At 54.4% G+C, this 16,742-nt stretch overlaps 1 protein-coding gene across 8 annotated transcripts in view; it reads right to left on the bottom strand.

The window, feature by feature from the left end:
- LOC309654899 (coiled-coil domain-containing protein 33-like) overlaps nt 1-8,067 on the bottom strand; it is a 35,124-nt gene extending 27,057 nt beyond the window's left edge. For 6 of the 8 annotated variants that reach the window (XR_014260482.1, XR_014260483.1, XR_014260484.1 and 3 more), the window contains exon 1: nt 4,536-4,627. Coding sequence is in view for 2 of the 8 variants with exons in the window: in XM_082449483.1 (XP_082305609.1) it covers nt 4,536-4,604 (69 nt within the window). In the remaining 6 variants the exon portion in view is untranslated. Of the gene's footprint in view, nt 1-4,535; nt 4,633-5,031 lie in introns of those variants that run through there. The other 2 variants (XM_082449486.1, XM_082449485.1) reach the window with 2 other exon arrangements.
- Between the last annotated feature and the right edge of the window lie 8,675 nt (nt 8,068-16,742).

Raw genomic sequence — 16,742 nt, 5'->3', positions numbered from 1 at the left:
CTGCCCTTGACCTTCTCCTTTTCCCAGGGACTGGGGCTATTCTCCTAGGCAACATGTCTGCTGGGGGAGGGGAGGCGTGCCCATCCCCTTCAAGCAAGGTGCTTTTAGGGCCCTTAGGAGCGGCTTTTCTGAGTCAGAGATAGAAAGATTCCTGCCCACCTACCCTCCCACCCCGGCTTGGCCAGGCCTGTTTCCTGGTTTTCCGGGACCCCTACACAGGCAAAGAGGGGCCATTTCTATTCCCTCATAACCCCCTCTGCCCCTGAGAAACCAGCTAATAATGTAGTAGTGTATCCACCCTCCCCCCCAGGGATTTTCTCTGCCCAGAAGGGCACAAGGGTCGGGCAGCCGCCTCCCACTGCTCCTGGCTGACTGGTCTGATCTCTGCAGCCTTCTTCAGGCCTCATGGTTCTCCGTCTCCCTATGGCTGGGCTTTCTTTGTACTGCCTCAATACACGGCCTACCTCTCTGGTAGATGCAAGATGGCCGAAAATGCTGGCTACTCCTCTTGTTAGTCTAATTTCCCTCCCCGTGTGACTGGACGAGCCTTAGAGACTTTGCAGAATGCAGCATTGCAAAGTTCTGGGACTTCTCAGGCCAGGTCATCAGAAGCCTTGTAGCTTCCACCCTCCCTCCTGGAACGCTTGCTGTTCCCCCAGGGAAGGACCCCCACTACCCTGAGATAGCCATGCTGTGAGGAAGCCCCAAGTTTGTGTGGGAGAGAGAGATGTCCACCAGGCTCCAGCTGCTCCAGCCCCCTGTCCCGTAAGTCATCGCAGCTGGGAACCCACAGATCGTGGATTGAGACCAGCGCTCCCTGCTGTGCCTGGGCCTAGCTCCTGACCCACAGAACTGAGATAGAATAATAGAAGAAAACATTATTGCTTTAAGTTTCGGGGTGGCTTATTTTGCAGCAGCAGATAACTGGAACATTCTCCCTGGCCTCTGGAGCCCTTCAATGGCTCTTACATGCATAATAAACTTCCAACTCTGAATTTCAAGGTGGTCTAACCCAGCACAACTACATCACCTGGCCACTCAGCTTATGGGCCAGCCTTCCTGGGCCCCTCCCTATCTTTTATCTCACTACTTCTGTCAAGAAGCCACCCCTGACCTCCCACTCCAACCTGGCACTCCTTATCCCACCAGGGACCACCTACACAGTCTCCCTTTAGTTTCTGGGAGACCCTGACATGTGGAAGGACCTCCCCTCCACTCCTCAGCCTCTGGTTGCCATCCTGAGTTGGGGAGGTTGGGCCAGGAAGACCCCCTGGGACTGGTGGCCAAGGACCCTGCCAGATTTGTCATCAACTGATGGACAGAGCCCCCTGTAGGTCCCCTCAGGACATCTGAGAGGCCACTCTTGGTTAATCCAATACCTTTAAGGGGGAATTAACCACATTTCTTTAAAATAAAATGGAAACATTCAGCTTGTACAAATTGGTGCTGGCTTCTGTAGTTCTTGAGGTCAGAACTCTGAGCAAGAGCTCAGTGCTGGGGGGCTGTCTCAGGGAGATGCGGGAGAGGACAGAGGTTGTACCTGACATCAGAAGCAAACAGCGATTCCAGGACGCTGGAGCTGACCCATGTGATTATTTATAGTGTTTTCTTGATTTCTTGAATGTTTGCATATGAATCAAATGTTTTTTCTATCATGAGCACAATCCTATGCAGAGTTTAAAAATTAATCCAATTGTTGGGTTTATGGTCAATTACCTACGACCAGTACTTCCTGGTGGATTTCTCCTCTCTAAGGCTCTAATTGGATGACCCTTAGGAAATTTATTCTAGAAGAAAGAAGTTGTAGTTCTGTTTGGGCCACTACTGATATTACTAGATGGAACCCACTTGGCCAATTAATCATACTGGCTCTAAGGAAGACCATAAATATGAATTTTCTTTAAATTTACTCACGCTCAGAGAAATGACCTACATTTCAGTCAAAGAATACAACTTCCCAATTATTAGGAGGGACCCTTCCTCTGTTATGGGATGGATTTATATGGCTTACACCAGGCTATTGTGGCTTAAGTTTAAGGGACCCCCTGCTTATGTTGGAGACAGTTAAATTAGCCTAATAACACTAGGAAATTGGGCTGGGTGCCTTATGAACAATGCCAATATATCATTTCCCTTAAAGATAACAAATGGCACCAAACAGATTGGGTCACATGACCAGGGATATACTGGGCAGCACCTAATGGAAGTTCTTGTCTTAAATTCTTACTTATGACCTTATAAATGCTACTAGCTATATGATTATATTCTGCCTATTTTACAAGATTATTGTTTCTTGTACTACCCAATGTGTGACTGAGTCTCTGATAAAAATGTTGACTAGGCGACTTGAAATGATTGCCCAGGTACATAGTTCTATATAAGATCAATGATTGCAATAGTGTAATTCTAGATATGGGAAGAAGCAACAAGAGGGAATCTTTTCCTGGCCCAAAACAGACTAGTAAGACACGTGGTCCAAAGATTTTTGGCTACTGTTAACGGGGCCTAGTCCTGTAATAGCATGTTGAGTGACCTATCAATGAAATCCCCGCCTGACCTAGGAATGAGCATTCCTAGTGCCGTGGAACAAATTGGTCATGCAACGCCTCCCAAACCTTGGTCGAATTTATGTCCCAAATAGGGGAACTGTAAAACAAAGAATGTTGCCCCCATCCAGTTCTACCTATAGTATACTCTGAAAGGAATTCAGGGCAAAGATCAGGAATGAGGCATTCTGTGCTCTGGGAAAACTGGCAGGATAAGGTCTTCAGACAGTTAGATATTTTCAGGAGAAAACTGTATGAATCCAGATTCTTGCATCGTCCCATACTTAGAAGAGCACTAAAGTCGTTAACTGAGATATCTGTTCCTTGGGATTAGCAGTATCCTTCTCCCAAGATGTGTGCTTGACTGCAGGTACCCTTCTCCGAAACCACATGTATACTACTGACCTCCCTCCTTACCTCTTCAGAGAAGTTCCTCAGAGCTATCTGAGAGGCTGTCTCCTGGGCTAGAGTCCTCAGTTAAGTCCCCAAATAAAACTGAAACTCACAGCTCTCACGTTGTGCATTTTTTTTTTTCCAGTTGATGTCTCGACACCTCAGTTGTCAGCTGAGCCTCCCAACCACAAGCAAATCTTGCAAATTGCTGTTTAAAACTGGTTCCCTGAGGGGGAGGCAGTTGCCTCTTTGTTCAACCCAAGGTTACAGCAGTGAAACAAAAGAAGTGAAATTTCCCTTTCTTCTGTTCTTTCTTTTCCTTCCTGCTGCAGCAGAGATGGCGCCTGGAAAGCTTTTGTGCTTAGCACACTGAAGCTCAGAGGGGTGGCGGGGCCTCGGCTGCTGACCCCAGCCCCTGCCTAATTGGCCCCCGCCGGAGCCAGGCTGGCTAATTGAGCAGGGCCTGGACAATGGGGCTGGGGGTGGGGCTGGCTTGGGGGCGGGGCTTCCTGGAGGATGCTCTCCCATTCCCGTTTCCCTTCCCAGGCCTACCAGAAGTCTGCTGACCTTCAAGGCTCCACTCTGGACCCTCCTCCTCCAGAAGGATCCCAGGGGCCACCTCAGCCCAGCCATCCATCACTCTTCTTCAGGTTTGGCGCTCAGAGTCCTGCCTCTCCTAGACTCAGCTTGGGGTTAGCCCTTGACCTCAGCCCAGGGAAGTACAGGGCCAGGCAGTCACGGGGTTGGTGAGGGGACAGACCCCAGCCCTGGCCTCACAGGCTCTGCTTACTCTCCCGTAAAGAACCCCTTCCCCAGTGGTCACCTCCTGTTAGCATTCTCCTTGGTTAGAGCTTTGCTGCCTCTGAGTGCCCCGTGTGGGGTATGAGGAGAGCCCTGGCTGGAGTCCAGAATCTTGGGTCTTAATGCAACCTCTGCCCAAACCTGCTGAATGACCCCAAGCAAGGCGCTTGCCTACTCCAGGCCTCCTCACCTGCAGGCTAGGGATATGATTGCTGTGGGGTGTGCTCTGGTTCTTGCCACAAAGAAAGAACAAATGCTTTGGCTACTGGGGTCTGAATGAGAACGTTGTCACTAACCCAGGCAATGCAGGCCCCCTGGCCTAAGGCTAGTTCACTTCCTTTTGGATGCCCCCGTCTGCCTCACTCTTCTCCCTCACTAGCCCTTGTGAGCTCTGCCCTACCAGCAGGACTTCCTGGCCTGACTGCCCCAGGCTAGCCCAGGCCCAGCCACTTTCTAGGATGTAGGCCTGGACCTCCAAGAGGCCAGAGCCAGGGCCCGAATTAGCAGGAAACAATGATCACTTTAAGGGGTTTTCCCAGAAGTCCTTCTCTCTTCCCTTTCTGGGTTCCCAGGTGTGGGCTCCGGTAGCCTTGGCTGGGCCTGGGAGGCCCGCAGAAGGTCCCTGTGACCACGGGCATCTAGGGGCCAGTGCCTGTAGGCCTGATCTTCTAGTCCTCCCTCTACCTTGCTCTGGGGACACCTTTATTGGTTGCCAGGCAACACACCCCAACACACCTGGCTGCTAGGTGAGCCAACCCATCCTCCCAGAACCAGCGAGCGTGGGAGCAGACTTACAGAGCAGCTGTCAAGGAGGCCTGGGGCAGACTTTGGGGCTGGAGGGGATGGAGACTCTGGCTCCCCCATTTTTCGTGCTAGCAGTTCTGTTCCCCAGGGGCTGTTGCTACAACAAGTGCCTGCCTGGTGACTGAGCCCAGCCCTGAGCTGGCCGCAGGCAGGCCCGGGGGGCCACTTCCTCTTTGTTCCAGGGTGGGGGCATCTGGGTGGGGTGGCTGGAATCAGACTAGGCTCATTCCTTGGCCAGGGAACTGCAAGGAGATGGCAAGGCCCTGAAGGGCTCTGGCCTTCTGTCTCCCCACCCGAAGTCTCAGCACCCCTCCCCCTGACCTGCCCTCTATCTAGACCTCAGTCTCGCCTTTAGTCTCCCCGCTCCATCCCCACTGTCTCTGCCCCTTAGTTACCCAGTATCCACAGTCTCGCCTTTCCTCTCCCCCTCAGCCTCCTCCTATCTCTGTCCCTCAGTCTCCCCTCTATCTGGCCCTTGCACTCTCACCAGTCCTTCCACAGCAGCCCAGGCTGGGTTCACCCTTCTCCTGCAGCTGCACAGCGAGGCCTAGGGCCCCCGCGCCTGCCCCTGGGGCCTTCCCATCTCTGCTTTCCTGATAGTCTGGACAAATTCCTTTCCTGTTAGTTCAGCGGAGAAAACATGGGTGGATGTTTTTAAAAGGAACACACTGGGAAGCAAATGGAAAACAAACCCAAACAAGGCAGCCCACCACCTAGAAACGGCCTTGGTCACTAAGGCAAAGCCATCTACTATAACTGCCCTTGGCCCAGGGTTGTAGAGACACCCTCCTAGGGCATGGAGCGGTCTGTCTGCCTTTTCTCCAACTAAGCTGGGTCCAGCCTGTCTATCCCAAGCAAGGTTGGTTCCAGATCCTTTCCTGATAACCCTACCCCTTCATCTGCCCCTAGCAAGATGCCTGCATGAAACTGGGACTCCATAAATATTTGTTCACCTGTTAATGAATGGATGGAGGAATGTCGCAGGTCTCGGGGGTTTCAATGGTGACACAAGAATCATCCCTGACTGGACAGTACAAGACAGACAGCTTGACCTGTTTCAAAAGCTCTAGCCCTGTCTAAGGCACCCCTACCCCTGGCTGCTGGGTGCTAGCTCAGGACTCTGCATGGGTGAGGGTCTCTGGCCTCTGTCAGTGTTATAGGAGGACTCTTACTCTTTTCCTTTGCAGGCCTCACTTTTCATTTAATTTACTTTAAGACCCCAGAGAGTTCACTTTTTCTTAATGGGGTTTCTTCCTCCCTATAATAGGGATGGGGCAGGATTGTTGAACAGGGTAAGCCCCACACGGCTTTGGGGCTCATTTCTGAGCTGGCTGGGAGTAGTGGGAAGGCAGTGGGCTTCGAGTTTGCTCAGTGCTGTGCTTGAGTCCCTCTCTGAGCCTCAGTTTCCTCCTCTGTGAGATGGAGAGCGTGACTGTGCCCATCTCCCGGCACTGCTGGGGATGTACTGAGGCTGTGGGGATAAAGCTCCAAGCAGAGTGCCTGGCACGTGAGCGGCTCTGGAAATGTTATTCCTTCCTCTGCAGGCCTCATGGGGGCCCTGGAGGCTCTAACACTCCTCTAAGGAAATGAAAATGAGGCTTGTGACGGAGTTGGCCATCCTCTCTGGACGGCACCAGTCACCCAGATGGTACCCCAGATGTGGGTCTAGACCTTCCTGATCCTGCCCCTCAGCCTCCCCACAGGGAATATGGGCTGCTGCGTTCTGCTGTGTGTCCCCCCTCACCACCCGCCTCTGTCCCAAGACCCTGGAGCAGAAGCCTGGGATAAAGGCAAAGCCAGACTGATGCCCCCTCCCAGCCCGGCCTTCAGCCGCCCCCTCACTGAGTGGGGCCAGGGCTCCCACGTCTGCTGCTCTGCCAATCGATTGAATCTGCTCCCATCCTCGGGCGTGCCATGAATTTTTCATCAAAGGCCTGTAGACTTTGGGAAACGCACAATTAGAAGCCCCATCAATAATGCACCATGTGGAGGCATTGCTGCGCTCAGCCAGGCCCTAGACACGGCTGTCTTCCAGCCCTGCTCTGGCAGGGGCTACGAGTGGAGCCCTCAGGGGGGTCCATCGCTGGACGCAGAGTAAGTATGGGATCCTGGGAGGTGGGGAGAAGCCGTACCCAAAGACTTGAGCCTGCCCCTTGCACCCCAGAGAGACCTGCCTGGTCTCAGGCGCTTCATCCATAAAATGGGTGCTAAGGAGCCCCCCACCCCTTAAAGCGTGGTGAGGCACGGCAGAGAGCTGCTATGTGAAAACTAGGGTTCTTTGTGGGGCTGGGGGATGTCCTTCCTCTGTGAGTCCAGGAAAGCAGGGTAGGCACCAGGCTGGGGTGGGGAGGAGGTAGAGGGGAGAACAGAGAAGCCTGGTGGCATTGGGCGGGGGTTATTCACCCAGCTCGGTGGTCAAGGTCCAGGGGGATCCTGGCCCCGCCCCCTCCAGCCTCACAGCGCAGCTCCCTTTCCAAGAGTGCTTCCCACCCCACGCATCTGCCTTCTGCAGCCTCAGAACCAACTGCTGGGGGAAGAACAGAGGTTCTGTTCTGTCCTGCCTCTGTGCCTTTGCAGTTCCTGCACCAACAGGATGGAGGCGCCTTCACCCTGTCTCTGCAGATCTGTTCTAAGAGTCCACCTCCTGACAAAAGCCTTTCCACAGTCCTTGGTTAGAAGAGATGGCAGCTTCCTTTTCAGAGCTTCTAGAGCCTGAATCAGACAAGAAGCACTCACCGTGGGCGAGCACTGTTCTAAATACTTTGTATGGATCAACTTAATTTCATCCCTCCAGTAACACAATGAGGCAGCTGCCATTATACCCATTCTACAGAGGGGGGAAACAAGGCAGGAAGAGGTCAGGGAACTTGTTCCAGTGGGGGAGCTGGTTCCAGAGTCCACTCTCTTAACCATCTGCCCAGACTCTGGGGCTGGCTCTCCTGTCCTCAACTGGCCTTCAGGTCCACCAAGGCAGGGTTCAAGCTCCCCACTTCCTCACTCACTAGGGCTGGGATCTTGCCACTGCAGGGCCTGGTGTTCCCCTGCTCCCAGCTCAGGGGAACTCCGAGCAGGGCATGCGGGCCTTATAATACCCACTGGCTGCCCTACTCCTGCCACCCACACAGGCTCCAAGTCTGGCTCCTACATCCTGAGGCTGTCCTCTCGAACGCTGCCTCTCCCTGCAGTAAAGCACATTGACACACAGGAGAGGAAAAGAGGGGACTGGGGACGAGGTGGTTTGTCCCGTTGCTTCCAGCATGTTGCTGTGTTTCTTTGGGCCCTGCCAGGTTACAGGCCTCTGCTCCAGCCTGGGAGGGGGCCCTTGGGCACCCAGGGCTCTGTGTCCCTGCACATGGGCTGTGTGGGACCTCAGACACAAACACCCAGAGGCCTGCCAAGGGCCCGTGGGTTCCCATTTCTAAAACCCTCTCCTGGCAGAAATGCCATCAGTGGGCCTGAAACACACATGGAAGCCATGAATCACACGTCCCTCGCCTTGCACCCCCCAGGCAAATCCCAGCTCCAGGCACCCTGGCAGGGTACGGCTTGGAGCTGTCTGTGGCAGAGGACTCACTATGATTCCCACAGCAACATTCACACAGGGGCCCTGTGCTGGGCCTGGGGCAGGGGTGGGTTGGGGGGAACATGGGCAGGGAGCTGGGTAAAACCCCTCCTTGGGTGCCTCCCCGGTTGTGCATTGCATTTGGCCCTAATGGATCCACAGCCCACCCCCGAGACCTCCATGGCTCTGTTAGTAGGGAGCCAAGGAAGCAGGAAGAACGTTGCCCTCCATCTTTGGGAGAGGGTGAGTACTGCTTTTCCCCCGACCCGGGCTAAGGATACTAGGGTCCATCTATTCAACACACACTGCCCAGCAGCCCCATTAGGCCAGGCCCGTACTGGGCACCAGGAACACAGATGTGACCAAGGCTTGGAGCTTGTATCGTCCCCGAGGAGCTTGTCTTGTAGTAGATGTGGCAGCAAACACAGTGTGATACGATACATCAGTAAGGTCGGTGCGTTAGTGGGGGATCCTCTCAGCCAGGCCCTTCCCCCCACCAGGGTGAAGGCAGAGGAGTAAAGGGAGGGCATCCCGGAGCCCCAATGACTCTTGAAGGGTGAGAGGATAAAGGAGTAAAGGGGTGGGCTCCTGGCAGAGGGAACAGCGGGAGCAAAGGTGTGAAGGTGAGAAGCAGCCTGGCACACTGGATGAAGTGCAGACAGTCAGGATGTGTGGGGAGGAGGGGTGGTGAGAGATGAGGCTGGGGCGACTGCAGGGCCCAGTCACGGGGGCTTTAATGCCAGGCCGAGGCCTAAGCATGGAGCCTGTTATAGTCAAATGAGGTGGGCTGGGCGGGAACGAGACGCTGGCACCAAGCCTGACTATGAGTTTCCCGAGACCTTCCCAGGATAAGGCCTGGTTGCCTTGTACACATGCCCAGTGAGATGCAGAGGGCACCAGAGCCCGGAGAGGGCAAGAAGTTGCCCTGCTTCCCACAGCCCCTTCGTGGCAGAGCCAGCTCAGCCTTCATAGCTCTTCAGGGCCGGGAAAGGCAGGCCGTCTCAGGGATCTGCGCGGAGGGCTCGAAGCACGGTCTATCAGAGTTGGAAGGGGCTGAGACCTTCTGGAGGAAAGAGTGGCCCTGAGCGGGTAGGGTTGGGATGTTGGCCGCCAAGAACCTGGGGATGGGGAGCCAGTCACGGGCCTGCAAACTTAGGATGTTGCCCTTTCTCAGTTCTCTGGGTGGGCCACCTGCCCTGGGGACTGGGCACGTCTAGGCCCTGTACCACCCTTGACCCACACTGCTCATGGGAAACAGACCTGCCTGTGGCTTCTCAGCCCCCGCCCACACTATGGCTAAATGGTGTCGCTGTTCTTAGAGCAGGGACCTGAAAACCTCAGGCTGTGGGAGCCAGAGGTGGGACCAGGACCAGAGCCCTGCCCCTCAGCCCCCAGGGGCGGCCAGCCTTCTGCGGGATGGCTTGACTGGCATTAGAGGGCCAAGGCCCTGCATGGTGGGGGAGGGCTCGGAGGTGGTCTGCAAGGGCCTCAGGTCAGGCACGGCTCACCAGGGTGAGGGGCTAGAGGTGGGGAGGGAGGTGAAGGAAGAGGAGGACTTGGCCTCACCTTCAGGAGTCCTAGACTGAGCGGGGGGACAGTGCCCCAGCCTGTGGAGCCCCAGTCTGAGGGGAGGTGCTATGTCCCTGCCTTGGAGCATATCTGAGGGGGAGGCAGGACCCACACGCTCCCGATAAGGACACATGAAAGGAACAGATGGTGCCAACAAGTGCAAATTAATTGAGCGAAGCCTGTGTACATAGGTGCTGTGAACAGGCAGGCTGACAGGCCCGGGAGGGGGTGGAGGGGGTACAGGGCAGGGAGCAGGGAGAAGCTATAACGAGCACTTATCGATGTCTCGCTGGATCTGCAGTCCCGAGCACAGTTATTGACAAAGCCTGTCTATAAATCTCCTGGCCATGTCTCTAGAAACCTTAATTATGGGGCCTCATTACCCCTCACACCTCTAGGCACAGGAGACCAGCCTGAGCCAGAGCGGCTGCTGACGCTGGGGCTGGCCTGTGACAGCCGGGCTAAGCTGCTGCAGCAAGAGATGCCCAGCTGGGATGCCTGGGGGGACACAGCTTAGGGTCCTGTGCCCCAAGGTGTGGGCAGAGGCTCAGCCTCCAGGCCAAGGGCAGGGAGGTGGAAGAGACTTTGGTGCCAGGGAGCTCAGGGTTCATGTTCCGGTTTTGCCAGTTACTCTTGGCTCTGCCAAGCACTTGGCCTCTCTGAGCCTCAGTTTCATCATCCGTACAATGGGGACAGGGCTGGGGTGAAGACTAAGTGGGCAGTGACTGTCCAGTGTCGAGCACAGTGCCCAGCACTGGTGCATGTGTAACACATGCCCTTCCCTCTCTTCTTGGTCACTCTGCTTAGAAGCTACCGGGAAAGAAAGCAGCAGCCCCTCATGTGCCAGGAGCTCACCTGGCACACTCAGCTAGACCTCAGTGTGCTCCTGTTGAACATAATTTCACAGCATCATACAAGGCTACTCTCTGACCAGCAAGACAAAAAGAAGACCACTCCATAATCATGTCTGAACACAGATGAAACACGAACATTGTCCAAACCACACAGATGACGAGACAGCAGCCTTTCCTGGCTAATACGAGCGCCTGCTGCTTCTTTACCAAGGACAGTTGCAGCCTCGTTGTTCCCCTGCTTTCTGGGTAAGAATCACTAAAATCCCCACTCATAGAATTATCCCACCTCCTGAGAGCATCTGACCAGAGCAAAGCCTTATATCCTTGAACTCTCCCCTGAATCACCTAACAGGAGCCTAAGTCCTTTATGTCCTTTCCCAACACACCTTCCTAATAACCTCCACCCACCTTCTTGGTTGTCTTTGGTTGGAAGGAATTGAGATTATTAGTAGAACATCATGTCTTTAGACTAGCGTGCTCCAGGCCTGAATTCTAGACTCTCATTTTCACCCTCCCCCATCTCACAATTTCTGTGAAGGTGTGTGCCCACGGCTTCCCATTCAGTGTTCCCTCCCTAGGCCAGGAGAAAAAAAGCCCTGGAGCAGGCCTGTGGAGGGAAGAGGTCCCAGGGCCACTTTCCAGATCTCTGGTGTGGGGGAAGGAGCCCCAGGCTGGACATCTGGGCCTCTTGTGGGATTCAAGGGGGGCAAAGACAATCTGGAGCTGAGGGAGGGACTGGGGTGACAGAGGAGCTGAAGGTGGGGCCTCTCTTCCTCCTTCCCAGGGCTCACCTTAGCCCCTGGAAAGCCAGCACCGGGAGGGGTCCTCTGCTCCAAGTGCCTAGGCCTGATGTGCCAGAAGGGGCCGACTCCCAGAGCTTTCTAGGGGAGGCTGGCATGGATGGGCAATGCCTCAGTGTAGTTGGGAATGGGCAGGTGTAGGTCCCCATCCCTGGGAGCTCACCAACCTTTTCTCTGCCTCTCTGGCCCCATCTAGATTCTTTTAAAAAGGCTGTTATGGCCTCTGCCCTCCATCCTCAGGGACTGGACCCTTTTTGGCTGGTTCTCCCCGCCTGCCTCCAGCCTAGCCCTGAAGTGCTGAAAACTGTGCTCCATTTCTGCCAGGCTCTGGGCTCACCACATAGCTTCACAGAGGGTTTCTGCTCTCAGACTCCTGGGCGATGCTTCTGGAAATCTGTGTTACACTTTGCCATCGGAACCTTGAGTCACAAGGTCCTTTCAGAGCCCCTTCTCACCTGGCTGGTGACCCAGCCTCTTTTAGCCACTTTGCCCTCATGACTCGCCCCCCTCCCATCCCTGGGAATCCCCCTGGGCCCTAGCCCTCACAGATGCAGGCAGCAATGAGGGGAGGGGTTTCATGAGGGGATGCCCCCATTGCCTGAGGGCTCCCTCTCTACCCAGTGCCTCTGGGTACCCATGCCCCTGTCCACCTCAGGCCCAGGGTTCAGTCTCAGAATGCAAATCCTGATTAGTCAGACCTGCCCCAAGCACATCTCCAGTCCTGCCTCAGGGCCAGCTCCCCTCCCACTTTCAATGTCAGGCCCCAAGTCCTGCTGAGATGGCAGTAAGATCACTCACTCCACAGAGGATTTGGGAAGGTCTGGGGTGGGTAAGGCAGAGACCCATACACGGTGGAGGAATGTATTCCCCAAGGGAGTGGCTGATGTTCGTCTGATATGAGGGTCTTGGAGGGGCTGAGAGAGAGGAAATCTGGCCTCCCCCCATGCCCCAAACTCTCCCATACTGTCCTTCTCACCTCCTGCTATGAATGTTAAGGCACCAGAGGCCCTTCACAGCTCACAGAACCCTTTCCAGGCACCACGGGGTTTTTGCAGCCAGCCTGTGAGGTTAGCATTATCATTATTCCCATTTCACAGCTGAAAAGACTGAAGTTCCTATAGGTGCTGGCTGGGTGCTGAGTGGGAAGCAAACTTCCTGCCTCTGATCCAGACCTGTCTTCTCCCCTGGGCCATGTGGCTCCTTAGGAAGGGACACTTTATGCATCCGTGGACCCATTTACGGAGCACCTACTGTGTGCCAGGCCTTCCAGAGTGTGGGTGGGGAAAGGATATAAGGCAGAGAGAGCAGAGGAGCAAAGGCCTGGAGCTGTGAGTGAGTATGATTAGAGTTGGGTGTGGGTAGAATATTCTGGGTTGGGGCACAGGCTTCAGAGGTCACAGGGGTCGTCAGGCTGAGGGGCTCATGCAGCAGGTGAGGGAACTATTGGAAGGGTTTAGGGCAGGGGCAACACACCTGGTGGCTGTGTCCTAGGGTGGAGGCGGTCAAGTGGGCAGGAGGGTTCCACCTGGACTGGCTCCTGGACTGAGCCAGCTTCCTGAGGGAGCCCCTCTGACACTCCACAGGAGCTCCCACTTCTTAAAGGAGAACGTGGGAGGGAGAGGCCTTCATCTTGGCCTCCACGAGACTCTCCTCCACTGGTGAAGCAGGGCTCAGAGTGCGCTCCCCACCCAACCAGAGGAGGGACCCTGAGATGCCTCCGGTCTCCCAAACCAGTCTTCCGAGGGGCTCCAGCCACCAGGTCCTTGCCCTTGCTGGCCCTTCGATATCCCTGAGCCACTATCCAGCCATCGCCTGCGTCTACCACATGGAGGTGGATTTGCATATCTGAGAGTAAAAAAAATTCTGCCGCAGAAGCTTAGCGCCATCAGGGCTGCTGAGCTCCCTTTTGTCTGTCTGAGTAAGAGCCGGCTAAAGGCTGAAGGATAATTAGTCCCTTGTGGGCAACGCTGTCCCCCCCTCCTTGAAGATTTAAAGGCACAGCCCACCTACTCAACCTGCTTCTCCTCGCCACAGTTCCCACTGGCATCTCGGTCCTTCTCTTGCAGCCCCTCCCAGCCCAGCTTCTCAGTCCTGGTGGCACTGAGGAGGGGAGGTCTGCCGCTGGAGGAACGATGAATGGGCATTTTATCTGATTAAACTGGGAGTGAACTGGCTCTTCTCTATTATCTTTGGACCTGATTGGATATTTAACACCAAATATAGTGTGTGTCAGTGCGTGAGTGTGTGTGTGTGTGTGTGTGTGTGCGCGCGCCTGCATGCGCATGAACTGGGCTTTTCTAGTGCACGTCAGGAGGAAATTGGATTGTACTGAAAAGCATTTAATCTGAGCTCAGGAGTCCACCCTAATAGAGTCACTGAGCTGGGGGAGGGACAGTTCTGCCCTTAGCCCTGGACAGGAAGGGGCCCTGCCCTGGGGCCTGTGTGTTACAGGATCCTGCTCTGGCCCTCCTAGGGCTGCACCCTCCCCATGGGGTGAGAGGAGTTGGTGAGGCCAAGGGGTGTGCCCATGCAGAGCCTGAGTACTGTTCTAGACCACACCCCGGTACAGGGGACCCCAGAATCCTCTCCTGCTTCCAGGGCCTCTCCTCCTAAAGGGGACCGTGCACTCTTACACAGGTGAAAGGTCTCACAAGATCACTGGGTCATTAGGGTGTGGGATCGAAACTGAGCTGGATGAGAAGGAAAGCGGACGTCTCCTGCTAGGTTTGAGGGGACTGGGGCAGGGGGCTGGGAGCTGCTCTCCCCATGTCGCCAGGGTCCAATGTGGAATCCAAGAATCCTCTGAGGTGGTTTCTAAAATATATTTGTCAAGGTAGAAGAATAGAACATGTATAATAGTTTGTGGGCTCCAGCTTGATTTATAATTTTTCCTTATCTGGGGTATAGGTAAAGTGGTGTGTAGACCTCCACATGTATTCTCAAAGGTTTGGAGTGGGCCTGGGGAGGGGACCGGCAGCCACAGAGCTCTGTTCTGGGGTTCAATAGAAACTAAGGCAGCCATCCCGCCCAGACAGGCTGGGGAGACGATGAGTCAAACTCACCAGGCTCTTGACTTGAGTCATGAGGCTTGGCCAAGGCAGCTGCAGGAGCAGGCACTGGGCTGAAACCCCAAACCTGTGTTGGACCAATGAGTGCTCTCCCACCGTCTTGCCCTGTGGCCCTGGGAGGGTTACTGAGCTACCAGCAGTTTCCCCAACTGTAAAATGGGGATGATCATTGTACGTCCTTCATCAGATGGGCGCAAGGATGAAACAAGATTATGACAAAGTTCTGGGAGCAGAGTAAGAGCTCAATAAAGATTGATGGATATAATTAGTATTATTAAAAGGTGGGCTAAGCTGGCAGTTTGCAGAAGGGATGGGCCCCATTTCCCAGGTTAGCAAATCTCTCCCAGTCCCCCCTGGTTCTGTAGTCCCCCCTCCAACCCTCACCAGTCGATGATTTGAGCCCTCAGCAATTTATGGTCTCATCATCTTGGCTTTATTTACAGAGAGAGCTGCACTCCTGCCCCGCCCACCCACCATTTAATCAAGGAACTGAGATGCATAGTGATACAGGGCCGCAAGAGCCATCTCACCAAGGAGCGGAGCCAGGAGGCCGTCGTATCTCCGCCTGCCTTGTTTGCCGGGATGAAGGAGGATATCATGAAGACCAGGCTCCTCACTCCACAGAGGAGGAGGCGGAGGCCCAGAGAGGGAAGGGGGTCAAACAGGGTGACTCCTCAAGTCAGTGGCAGAATAGAAACTGCACCCCAGGTCTCCGGATACCCTTCCCGTCCAGTGCTCTCTCAGCTGTTGATTTTCTCTCTTCTGGGGGCCGCTGCCCCAGTGGCCCTCTCATCCCCATCTCCTCTGAGCCCAATCTTTGGGTGCTTGGGGCTAGGCCCTGATTTGGCCAATCCCCATTTTATAGACAAGGAAACTGAGGTCCAGAGAGGGAAGGGACTAGCCCGAGGGCCCCACAGTGTCTCTTGGTGAGATCCTAGGCCAGGGTTCCACCTGGGAGATACAGACATACACACACACACACACAAATACACACGCACAAACACACACACGTAATCTCCACTCATCAGATTGCTCTTGTAGGAACAAGTTCACCCACCTACACTTCTCTTCTACCAGCAAATCAAAGATCTATCGTGGTTTTCATACTAACAACCACTGACAACAGTGCCGTCTGTGTACCCTGCCTGGCATTCCGTATAAAGTGTGCCCTGCCTGGCAGGGGAGGTTAGAGTTAGGTACACTCCCCTCTGTGCTCCTACAATCCCCTGAGCAGACTGCACCCGAGTCCTGGCTATGACTCTCCTCCACTGAATTCTGATGTGTCTCTTCTGCTGAATGGGGGCTTCCTGAGGACAGGGACCTTTGTAGGGAGTTATCTTTATGTTACTGTCACTTAGCCTGGGGACAAGCTTCTGGAGAGGGATCAAAAGGGAAGGTCTGGGACTTCCCTGGTGGCACAGCGGTTAAGAATCCACCTGCCAATGAAGGGGATGTGGGTTCGATCCTTGGTCCTGGAAGATCCCACATGCTGCAGAGCAACTAAGCCTGCGAGCCACAACTACTGAGCCCGTGTGCCACAACTACTGAAGCCTGTGTGCCTGGAGCCCATGCTCCACAAGAGAAGCCACTGCAAGGAGAAGCCCTCATACAGCAACGAAGACCCAACGCAGCCAAAAGTAAATAAATAAATAAATAAATAAATAAATAATAAATTTATTTTTTTTAAAAAAAAGGAAGGTCTGGGTGAGTTGTGCCACCTCCCCCTTTCTCCCTCCATCTCAAAGGACCCCATGAATGCAGTGACTATTAATAAGCTTCCTGCAAAGTGGACTGCCTTTCATAGTTTCTAATGCACTGCCATCCACTCTCTTGTAAATACATTCAAAAGCCTCAACAGTAGAGTAGGGGGAGAGTATTCCCTCCTTTTAACAGATGAGAAGGCCCAGAGAGGTGGAGTGACTTATACAAGATCACACAGCTCCTGAGTGGTGGAGACAGGACTCAGACCTGCTATAGCTGCACAGATGTGTAGATGGGTCTGCAGTGGGAGATAACAGGACTTGGCACATAGTAGATGCTCAGAAAGCTGGATGAATGAGTGAATGAATGCACAAGTGAGTGCATATGCCTGACTGTAAAGTCAACAGGGAAGGGGAGTGGCTCAGGGTGTGTGGGGGTCAGGCAGTGCTTGACATTTTGTTCCCTGTGCTCACGTGTCCCCTTCTTGGCTCCTCAAGCACTGCTCAGATTTGGGGCAGAGCTCTTTCCTTTTCCCAGCCCCTGGGGAGGCGCCACTTTCTCACCCGCCTCCCCAGGCTGTCTCACTTCCCTTGGCCTCTGCAGGCTCCTCCTCATTTAGGCTGGGGGCCTTCTCCTTCGAAGCA

The sequence above is a fragment of the Balaenoptera physalus genome (genome assembly GCF_965194825.1).
Source record: "Balaenoptera physalus genome assembly, chromosome: 2".
Classification (NCBI taxonomy): Eukaryota; Metazoa; Chordata; class Mammalia; order Artiodactyla; family Balaenopteridae; genus Balaenoptera; species Balaenoptera physalus.
The sequence above is the reverse complement of the archived record's forward strand: the minus strand, read 5'-3'. Positions and strand labels throughout refer to the sequence as shown.